The following is a 12,043-nucleotide window of genomic DNA, read 5'->3' on the forward strand; positions in this document are numbered from 1 at the left end:
AGAATGTGATTAAAGAAAGAGGAAAGGAATAAGAGCCAAGAGTATGATGGTAATGGAATCAGAATAATTAATGGTAGGAAGGAATAAGAGGAAAGAGAGGGAACCAAAGAATACTATAAGGTTCTCACTCATTTGGCTGAAAAAATAATGGTGTATCTAGGGAATCTCAAAGAAATCAGGGATTAAATTTGGAAAGAAACTGAATAGTTTGGTTATAAGCATGCTGAGTTTAATATTTGGCATATTAAAGATGTGAATGAAAATATTCAATCAAAAATTTATTTATTTGGATCTGCCAAATAATCTGCCATGTGTTTTAAATAAGATTGAATTGGGGTATGTGGGTGACTCAGCTGGTTAGGCATCCAACTTTTGATTTCAGCTCAGGTCATGATCTCAGGGTGGCAAAATTGAGTCCACGTCAGGCTCCAAATAGGCATGGAGCCTGCTTAAGATTCTTTCCCTTTCCCTCTGCCCTTCCCTACCCTATGTATACATAATGTATGTATTTTTTTTTTCAAAGAAGAGAAAAGAGAAGGCAATGAAGGAAAATAAATTATGTAAGAAAGTAAGTCAGATGAGGTGGAAGATGTAATTTCTGTTATAAAAATCAAAGAAGGTCTTCTAAATGAGTGACATCTGACCTAAAGCCTGGTACATGAGTTGGAGGAAACCAGGGGAGAGAGATTTGCAGACGGAGGATGACATCTGCAAACACCCTAAACCAGGAAAGTGTTTGCCACCTTTGAGGACCAGGGATAAGTGGCCAGGTGATCAGGTCAGAACAAGCAAAAGGAACAGGGCACAACATTAGATTGAAATAGTAAACATTTCATAGATGAAGAAATTGAAGCTCAGAGTGGTTAAGTAACATACCCAAGCTTCCCCAGCTGGAAAGAGTCAGTTTCTGACCTCCCCCCCACCCCCGCCCCATCAGTTTGACTCAAAGCCTATATTCCTAATGAGTCCAGTAGGCTCCCCAAACCTGCTCTGAAGAGTCACCTGACTGCTTGTTAATGTACAGATCCCTAGGACTACCTCCCAATTTCAGAAACCTATAGGAGGAGGATCAGATGGAGCCCCCCATAAAAGAGACTGTACATACAAATTGGCTAATTTTAGGAGAATTTAATAAAGGAACTGTATGAGTTGCCTGGGGCTGCCATAACAAAGTATCACAAACCAGGTGGCTTAACCAACAGAAATGTATTGTCTCACGTTCTGGAGGCTGGAAGGGAAATTCCTTCTGAGCTGTGGGATCTGTTCCATGCCTCTGTCCAGCCGCTCGTGGCTTGCTGGCCATCTTTGATGTTCCTTGGCTTATAGATGCATCACTCGAATTTCTAACTTCATCTTCACATGACATTCTCCCTGCATGTATGTCTCTGGGTCCAAATTTTTCTTTGCTGTAAAGACACCAGGCACATTGGAGTAAGGCCCACCCTTAACAACCTCAGCTAACTTGATCATCTGTGAAGACCCTGTTTCCAAAGACCTTCCAAATTTCCAAAAGTCACACATTCACAGGTTATGGGGTTAGGACTTTTAATGACTTTGAGGAGATACAAATCAACCCATAACTTTTTTTCCACAAAGATGTGGCAGGGAAAGCACAACGGATAGTGCCATACCCCAGACTAGCCTCAGCCATTACCTACCAGCCCTCACTGAGGCCTGTAGGAAGGAAGTACCCCAACTTCCCTCCTTCCAATCTCTTACTGACTGAACCCAACCAGAAGCCAGAAGGGAGAGGGGCCCAGTAAAATGTTAATAGAGGACACCCTCCTGGGATGTGGAGCTAAATGGAGAAGAGCCAAAGAAAGTGGTCCAGAGAGGCAAACACAAACTATCTAGCCAGAATGTCCTGAAAACCTTTAAAATCAGACTCCAGAAAATTCTTAGGCTCAAGTGTAGTTTAGGAAATGTGATGCCATATTAAAATGGCTAGAAAGGGGATCCCTGGGTGGTTCAGTGGTTGAGCGTCTGCCTTTGGCTCAGGTCATGATCCCAGGGTCCTGAGATCAAGTACTGCATCGGGCTCCCCAAGGGGAGCTTGCTTCTCCCTCTGCCTATGTCTCTGCCTCTCTCTGTGTGTCTCTCATGAATAAATAAATGAAATCTTTAAAAATAAAAAAACAAAGTAAAATAAAATAAAATGGCTAGAAAGACAAGATCTTGAATATCAATGACTCTTACATATATAACCTAGGACTTCTTTCATTTTTTTTTATGGAGAACTTTGAACTACTTAATAAGAAAGACATATACTAATTGCATTTGAGGTAAGAAAGATATATAGATAGATATAGATATATAGATATAGATATAGATTTTTTTTTTTTACTTTAACAACCTGCAGCTTGGAAATAACATCCCAATTCTTGAACCTTAAGCCTGGGTGATTTGGGAGATGAAGAAGTCAGTTATCACAATCGGACCAAACCTGCCCTGGCACCTCACTGTCTGTGACAGTCTCATTCCTCTGTGATCTTGTGCTCACGGAAACTGTGACTTAATTGAGAAAGCCTGGAGCCTTGATGCAACTCACACATGTATAAAACACCACCGTGAAAGAGCAGAAGGAAAGCTACAACAGCATGCCTATCTTTCTCAAAGTAAGGAAGCCCTTATCGCCAAAATCTTGTCTGCTTCCTCTGCTTCAGAACATACAAAACATGCAAAGGCTGAACCAAAGATGATGTCTGTGAGTTCAGCGTCTTAATTCTGTGAATTAATTTGGTTTTCACATATGGGTTGTTTTTCTAGAATACAGGATTACTACATTATGAAATGCTAATTGTTTTTGCTATCCTGCATGACCTGCCTGGAAGATGAGATGCAAATTAAGACATAATGTAATTATGGCTGCTCTCACCCTATTCAAATGTATTCTTCTTCTCCAACAGGTTCAGGTATGTGACTTTTTTTGTTTAGCTTCCAGCCTCCTACTCTATCTCCTACCTTTTGTCACCCATGGACTCTACCCTGTTGAAATGCCTAACATCATCATAAGATAGGAAGGCATTTGGATTTAAACAAACATTCAGAACTTCTGCATCCAAATAAAGTCTTGTCTTTCTAAAGAAGCACCTTGGAAGGCTAAATAGTCCACACAGCAGCATTTTGATACCAGTGAACTCTCATTAAAATATTATATAAGAAAAACCACTATATCAAACACTGTATCAAAAATACTATATGGGAGAGACGCCTAGGTAGTTCAGTGGTGGAGCCACATGATCCTGGAGTCCCGGGATTGAGTCCCACATCAGGCTTCCCCAGGGAGCCTGTTTCTCCCTCTGCCTGTGTCTCTGCCTCTCTCTGTGTGTCTCTCATGAATAAATAAATAAAATCTAAAAACAAAAAACAAAACAAAGCAAAACAAAATACTATATGGAAGGCATGTGCTGACAGGGCTGAATGGTGCCTTATTGCTCATGGAAAGTTTACAGAGGCAGAAACCTCTCTTCTCTTCCACCAGCTGTTAAAGCTTTCTCTTAGACTCTTTGCCAGCTGCCCACTCTGATTTCAGCCCATTATCTTACCAGGACAGAACTAAATACCTCACTGATGGAAACTTTCCCCTCTCCCACCACCCCCATCAAAAAGAAAGAAAGACACAGAGTGGGGGAGGGAAGAAAATGAAAGAAAAGAAATCTAAGAATGATAAACGTCTTCAGCAAAGTATCTGAAAATCTCTCAATAAGGCATGAGGCAGGGAAAAATGTTACAGAGTGTGAGTCATTTACGATAGCAAATACTTGAAGTTGGTGAAGTGTTCAACCACAGGGGATTGGTTAAATATTTTATAGACTATCCACACAATGAAATAGTTTGCTGTGACTTAAACCTATGGTATATAGACCTGTTTTCACTGACATGGAAACTTGTTAGGTAAGAAGAAAAGCAGGTTACAGAACTAGAAGTATAATGTGATCTCATTTTTAAAATATTATATCTGCATGTATCTTTGAATATGTGTGTATGTGTACACAGAGAAAAAGACAAAGAGGAGAAAGGAAAGATTTGATTAAACACCAAGATGTAAATGGATATTTTTGAGAGATAACAATTATGGATGATTTATTTCTTTTTGCTTATTTCTATTTTCTGATGTTTCTACAAGAACTATGACTTACATGGATAAAAAGTAAAGAGAACTGCCAAGAAGAAAACTGAATAGCTGTGGCTGAAGATCATTTAAGTAGTGACCCAGCATTTACCTTTTTTTTTTTTTTTTTTTTTACTTCATCACTTATTAAAAGCAGGTGATAGGGGCACTTTGGTGGCTCAATCAAAAATCTGCCTTCTGTTCAGGTCATGATCCCAGGAGCTTGGGACCCAGCCCAAGTCAAGCTCCCTGCTCCATCCTCCCTCTCTTTCTCTCTATTTCTCTCTCTCTCTGTGTCTCCCTCAAATAAATTTTTTTAAAAATCTTTAAAACAATAAATAGGTAAAAAATATAAGCAGGCAATAATATTATTATGCTATAAATAAACACAGTAATAAGATTTAGATACAATTCTCCAGAGTCCACATCTAGTGCTCTTTTAAAGTCATCAGTCTTTCCATCTCCAACATGTATTAAATGAAAAAGCAAAATCAAGAGGCAGAAGATGTAGAGTATGCAACCAATTGTTCACAAAAGAACAGCAAATAAAGAAGATACATTTGATTAGCGCATGTGTGCCTTCAAGTTATCTGAAGGGTAAATAGGAGAGCTGTGACAGTGTCACCTGTGAAGAATCCAACTGAGCTGAGGGAGCACAGAGATAAACCTCCTCATATTTTTTGTTTGAAACCTGTGAGTGGATTACCCTAGTCCAAAATGAAATTTTTAGTTAGTCTTTTATAGTTCTCTTTTTCTTTCTCTTTTTTTTTGGGGTGACTTATCTTTTTCATAGTGTATTCTCAGAATTATACCTAAGTGATTTGTTTGAGGGCTTAGTCTTGATTTAATATCAATTCTATTCAAACCTCCATCTGCATGATTTTTTTTTTTTTTTTTTTTTTGCCATATCTACTTGGTCTCTTTTCAAATGTGAAAAGGAAAATGACCTGGGTAGAAGGAGACAGCCATATATTTCACATACTTTCACCCCATCCTCCTTAATGATAGGTTTACCAAGGTCAAATAGAAAATAAACCACAGTTGAGAGTTTGAAGCTAACAGGCATGTACGAGGCACATGTTCTCATTCATCGCTTTATTTTGGATTCAATATTAACTTCTCTTGGATGACAATGCTGCCTCCATTATTTCCCCATTAACACGGTGCACCCAAGGGGAACATCTGCCCAACACTAATGAGCTATTCACAGGAGCAACAAGAACAGAGTACGCTGGAGCCAAGGTAAAACAATTAGAGGGAAAGGAAGACTGTTGGCTCCTGACCTAAATTGAATTGCTTTTAAGAAACAGAAGCAGATTTTTAATTATGTAATCCCTTTGTTTCTCATTTCCTTTCAAACTTAAAGGTCAAATTCCCCTTTCAAATGCTCAGGGCCAGATCTGATATTATTGTGTCTGAGACGGGCTGCACTGAAGCCACAAGAGGTGCCCTGTTTAACCCAGATGGAGGCAAAGTGCTTTTGTTTTCTCTTTGCTATCGTCTGAACTACTCTTTGGAAGAATTAGTAACTGCTGTCTTTCTCCCTTTGCATTTCATTTTTCTCTCCAAAGAGTATTCTAAGAGAAATCGAACCTACCTTTACCAAGAAAAAGAACCGAAGACATGAAGATCTAGGATTAAGAGGAAGTCTAGTTAACTTCCACTTTTGCAAGACTTGACTTGACTTTGAAATTGCTTTAATCTATGCCTCCGTTGCTCACATCTGATTGTTTGCATTTCAAAAATGGAAGAGACTTTTCTTCTCTCACTCTTTCCCTGGGCCCTTCTTACTCTCCCTTCGCCAGGGCCTCTCCTCCTCCATCCTCCTAAGCCCAGGTAGGTCCATCACATCCACATCTTCCAGTTGCATCAACTATCTCTAATCTTGCTGTTCTCCAACTTCCTGCATCTTACTGTCTGTCCACCACCCTGGCCTACATCAGCTTGTCTTTCACTGGCAAGAAATCTAATAAGTGGGTAGCACTGGTTCCTGTGAAAGGAAAAAGAAGGAATTGAGGGCCAGCTGTGTCCAGAGGTTCAGTGTCATCAGGATCTCTGCATCTCTCCATCTCTTGGGCTCTGCTGTCCCTCTGTGCAGTTTCTTTCCCTGGCAAAAAAAAAAAAATTGTTTAAAGATAAAAAGGAAATTTGGCGATTTTAACATTTTCACTTGAAGATTGACTTTTTAAGAGGTATAACCAGTTGAGGTTACAATGTTATGGTACTTGAGTGTACTAAAGTCTTTCAAATCTGTTCTCTCTGGGGTGCCTGGGTGGCTCATTGGGTTAAGCATCTGACTCTTGGTGTCAGCTCAGGTCATGATCTCAGGGTTGTGGGATCAAGCCCCACCTTGGGCTCTGCACTCAGTGCAGAGTCTGCTTCAGATTCTCTCTCCCTCTGTGTCCCACTCATTCTCTTTGTCTCCCTCCCTTTCTTTATTTATTTATAAATAAATAAAATCTTTTTTTAAAAATCTGTTCTCTCAATTTGAGGGCTTACAAAAACCGTTTAACGATGTTTACTGGAGCTTTCTATAATTGTAGCCATGGAGGCTCCATACCAGCAAACAACCTTCTACAGATTTAAAAGCCATGTCTCTAAGCATACTGTCAAGTTACTAATGAACATATGGTTAATTTAGCTAACAGTCACATTACCATGTATTCAGCCTCAAATTGATAAATATGCAGTTAACCCAGGGGGGCTTTTCTAAATCATGTATTAATTCAGTCAACGTTTGAGTATTTACTATGTTCAACTTTGGATAACAATAACAATGAATATTTTACTTATTCCACAAAGGAATTAAAGTAGCTTAAAAAAATTATATGATATTCTAAAATGCTTATTTTGTTTTAAGAATGGTCATTTTTGTGTCATTAGGTCATTTAATTCTCCCAACTTGGTGAGTTAGTTAGGAAAATTTTTATTATTGTGGAAACTTCACTACAAGGAAACAGAGAGGTTTGAAGAATCAGAACTTAAATCTAAATCCTTTGGCTCTAATTGCTTGTTTTCTTTCCAGGACACTTACTCAAAGACAGAGTACCAGATATCTAATGATATGCCTGACATTTTTAAACACATACGAAGACAATTATAGAATAGTGAGACTATCGATAGCTTGGCAAGAACAGAATTTTAACCTGAAAATCCTATCTGGTGAGGATTTTAAGAAGAGAAGATGACCTTAGTTGCTATGCCTTTGGCAAACACCAATAACAGAAATGCAGGCATCAGCCCTGCAGAAGATACAAATGCATGTACCCTAAAGGCAGACCAGTCCTAAGGTAACACATTGTCTTATCTCTGCTCTGTTTGCCTAGCTTTGTCCTCTTTGCTCTTGCTGTACATGTCCATGTTTCTTTTCCTCCTGAGCCTAACAAACCATAAAGTATCTGAGGAATGGTGGTATCCTAGAAAGATTCTAAAGTGAAGTACTCATTCAGAAAGGACATCAAATATCCTAGGTGTGGAGTATGAGCCATCACAGAGTTTAATGACTGTTGAAACACACAGCCCACCATGTTGCTTCTAGGGAAACTTTTACCCATCTCTCAAGAATCCACCTCATTCACCATGCATCCATAACTTTGCCTCAGCACTCTATCCCCACATAGAATTCTCTTAGCACAGATTTAACAATTATATAAGGACCTAATATCTGTAATTCAGTGTTATTTATCAGTAATTGTATATTAACCCTATCTCCAACTAGAATGTAACCACCTTTTTTAAGATTTATTATTGAGGCAAGGAGGGATAAAGGGAGAGAGTCTTCAAGCTCACTCCCCATTGAGTGCAGACTCCTATGCCAGGCTTCATTTCATGACCCATGAGATCATGACCTGAGCTGAAACCAACAGTAAGATGCTTAACCAAGTGAGCCACCTGGGTGTCCTAGAATGTAACATTTTGACATCATTTGCTTCCTTGAAACCTGGCCCCTTTGTCAATATCTACCACAGCAATAGTCATAGTGACAGTCTATTACATCAGTGGTTTACAGTGAACCACAACATCCAATATTCAGACATTTGTGTGCTTCCCTCCCCACTTAGGGTATACTATGTGACTGATTTTAATCATAGAATCAGAAGACTGTCAATCCGCAGTCTAAGCCTTGACAAGATCTGAAACTTCTGCTTTTGAACCTGTGGGAGTTCTAAGTTACTGTATAAGAAGTTGGGGGATCCCTGGGTGGCGCAGTGGTTTGGCGCCTGCCTTTGGCCCGGGGCGCGATCCTGAAGACCCGGGATCGAATCCCACGTCAGGCTCCCTGCATGGAGCCAGCTTCTCCCTCTGCCTGTGTCTCTGCCTCTCTGTCTCTCTCTCTGTGTGACTATCATGAATAAATAAATAAAATCTTAAAAAAAAAAAAAAAAAAAGAAGTTGGGCTGCTCTGCTGAAGGGAAGAAGGCCCTGTCATTCCAGTGTCCCAATTTAGTTCAGCTCCCAGCTGCTCCAAAGGTTGAATGAGCCACAGGAGTGACTATCAGCAAAATCAACAGAACTTTACAGCTGAGCCCACAACACAGAACTATAAGAAAATTAAGGTGATTTTTTTAAGCCACTATGTTTTGGGATTTATTATGCTATAATGGATAACTAACACAGGAATTTGTAAAATATTTGTTGAATGAATGAATTGAACTCATTATTTTTTATTGCTTTTGCTAAAAAGCTGCCATAGCAACAAATGTGACATTAAAAACTCATAAAGAAACAAAATAAATGAAAAAAAAATACTCATGGATACAGAGAACAGATTGGTGGTTGCCAGAGAGGAGGGGGGGTTAAGGGTAAAATGGGTGAAGAAGGTCAAGAGGCACATACATTTGTTACAAAATAAAGAAGTCACAGTAATGTAATGTACACCATTGTGACTATAGTTAACAATATTGTATTTCATATTTGAAAGTTGCCAAGAGAGTAAATCTTAGAAATTCTCATCACAACAAAAACATTTAAATTTAAATTTTATAAATTTTATGGGGACTGATGGTAACAAATTATTGTGGTGATCATTTCACAGCATGTACAAATACTGAGTCATTATGTTGTGCACTTGAAACTAATGTTATATGTCAATTATACCTCAATTAAAAATTTTTTTAAATACTATTCAGTCCATCTGAAAAAAGTTTTAAAAACAATAATGAGTGGATTGAAAAGAAGAATGCATGGAGAAAGAGAAAAAAACAACATTTCTTAAGAACATTCTATGTCCCAGGCCCTGTACCAAGGCATTTTCACATTCACATGTCATTTTCTCAACAACAAACCAATGAGGTAGATATTATTTTCCTGTGTTTTCTACTGATGAGAAAACTGAAGCTTTGACAAGTAGATCAACTTGGTCAAACACTTATAAAGTATAAAAACTTGGATTCAAATACTAAACTTTGTGCTGACAATGACCTTGTTGTTCCCACTCCATCATACTGCCCTCTTAGACACTGGTAGCCAGGGAGGTGTAATCATCAGCCCCAGTTTCAACAGCAGTTTTCCACGGCATCTTGAGCTGCTTTCATGACCCCATACACTCAAATTTCAGCTCCCTATGCATGATACCCTGAACTGACACTGCCTCCTCTTTCCTAAAATCCATCCCAACTCCCAGAATCATTACAAAGTTTCAACAACTCCTTAAAAGACAGCTGATTTCCCTTCAGGACACTCTGGATCACACTTGGGACCAGGAGACCAGACCCAATGATCTCTCTGGGCCAGATGTAGCTGTAAGGACAATATCTCCAAATCTTAGAAAAACAAGAAGAGAAACTATATGCCCCAGTTCAATGCATTAAAATGTATATCATTTCCTGGCACACCCATGGATACACAGGCTCGGTTAAGTCTGGGTGTGACAGTGAATAAGCATGCATTTTTTACAAGCTCTCCAAATAACTTTGGTACACAATCATATTTGAAAATCACTGTCCTGATCCATTTAAAAATATAACTAATTCAGGAAAAACTGGTAGTTTTTACTCTTCAAGACACATGTCATATAATAGTATGTGATAAATGATACATTTTTAATTATGTGGACTGTCTATCTTGACATCTTTAATTCACTAGATGTCATCAACTATCTTCTTTAATGTTGAGGCATAAAACCAGTTTAATATCCCAAAAGGTGAGTTTTAATAATCTCAGTAGTCATCCTAAAAATGGTACTGTTACCCCATAAAATGACAAGGTAGGCTTAGATTTGATTCTTTGAACACGTATTATTGCATCCTCACTATGTTTCCAGCTGATACAGTTAAGTAGGTTTAAGAATTTACATCTTGCCCTCATATTTCTCTAGTTTGCTAATTAAATGTAATGTTATGGCTTCCAGGTCAAAGTGGAATCTAGTTAACATTTTCCCATAAAGCTGCTCCTATGTTTGCACTGAAATAGCCATGAAAATATAAGACAAAACCTACCACACATATAACTTAGTGATCAATAACCTCATGGCTGGATCTTAGTGGGATCAAACAAAGCCCAAGGCATGTGAAAATGCACAAATAGAAAAATCTATTTGTTGTTCATCACGCCACATACTCTTTGCATCATAAGAAAGAAGCTGCTTGAGGAGAAAAACAATACAGATTTTTTACTGAAACAAACAAGACTTTTTATTGACTTATAATATAATACAAAAAATCTCATGATCATAAGTGATACATCGGATTTTCACAAACTAAACTCATCTGTGTAACTAGCAGCCAGATCAACAGATTACTGGATGCCCAAAGGGTCCCTCAGGCTCTTTCCCATTACTACCCCAAACCCCCAACACCAGCATTTGAGCTTCACCTAAAAATCAAAAAAGATATTTCTATTCCCACCACCTTCAGTTCACTGACTCAGAGTCCACAAGAATGTAATAACCACTTTCCCATCTTCCCTTCTTGCTCTTGCTGTGAGTGTCTCCCCTGGAAGTGCCGGCTGCTTCCTTCCCTATGCCCACCACCATCCTTCCACTCCCCCCCCATCTCCCCTCCCCCCACCCCTGTAGCCACGCCTTGCAAAATTGAAGAAATCAAGGACTCTCTGCTCACAGCCAGGCAAAAGGATGCCGAATACATCAAGATCAAGAAAAATAGGGATAATGTGAAGTTTAAAGTTCAATGCAGCAGATACCTTTATACCATAGTCATCATATACAAGGAGAAGGCAGAGAAACTGAAACAGTCCTTGTCCCCAAGTGAAGGAGCTGAAATGAACCTGGCACAATAATTTGAACTGTATTAAAAATTTTTTAATTCTTTTTTTAAAAAATGTAACAACCAGAGAAAAATGCAGCTGCCCTTTATGCTCCCTTGGGAACTTCTCTATGTGCCAAACACATTATCACACAAGACTCCCCTTCCAGTCCCCCAAAGCTCTGTACCCAGGCAGAGACTACAAATGCCCGAAAGAGGTGGGTGATAAGTATGTGTACAGAGCTGCAAGAAGATGCAGTGAGGAACTGGTGACAGCTGGTGGCTTCTGCTGTAGAACCTTGACTGCTGGGGACTGTAGTTTTTTGTATTATGATGCTTCATACATCACAGAATCAAGCATTAGAGATAGATGGCGTGTCAGTTAAACAAAAGCCTACTTAGAAATGGGAAGTTAGGTTGAAGGCTCAGTGCATTAACCCACCCTTCTCTGAAAAGAGACCATAAAAAACATTAATCGCCTCTGAAAAGAGACCATATCAAAACACCTTTGGACCATATCAATACATCAGTACATTTTTGTGGAACATGTGCATGAGACAGAAATAACAAAAGGCTTCCTCACCTTTCCTCATGACAAATACATAGTCTGGATTCATCTCCCCTTGTTCAAGGAAAAGAAGGAAAACCAACATGAGTCTATGGGAAGAAAGTAGGATAAGGAAGAGAACAGTCTGGGAGAAACCAGGAACAAAAGACCTAACCTCTGAAA

The 12,043-nt window shown here is 39.0% G+C and overlaps 1 protein-coding gene across 4 annotated transcripts in view; it reads right to left on the bottom strand.

Annotated features, from left to right (window-relative positions):
* Positions 1-5,191: 5,191 nt before the first annotated feature.
* Positions 5,192-12,043, bottom strand: part of SEC23A (SEC23 homolog A, COPII coat complex component) — an 85,598-nt gene continuing 78,746 nt past the window's right edge. For 3 of the 4 annotated variants that reach the window (XM_072838379.1, XM_072838375.1, XM_072838376.1), the window contains exon 20: positions 5,192-6,218. In XM_072838379.1, the coding sequence (XP_072694480.1) occupies positions 6,158-6,218 (61 nt within the window). In that variant the 3' untranslated portion in view covers positions 5,192-6,157. The remainder of the gene's footprint in view (positions 6,219-12,043) is intronic. The other variant, XR_012036505.1, reaches the window with a different exon arrangement.

The sequence above is a fragment of the Canis lupus genome, chromosome 9 (genome assembly GCF_048164855.1).
Source record: "Canis lupus baileyi chromosome 9, mCanLup2.hap1, whole genome shotgun sequence".
Lineage (NCBI taxonomy): Eukaryota > Metazoa > Chordata > Mammalia > Carnivora > Canidae > Canis > Canis lupus.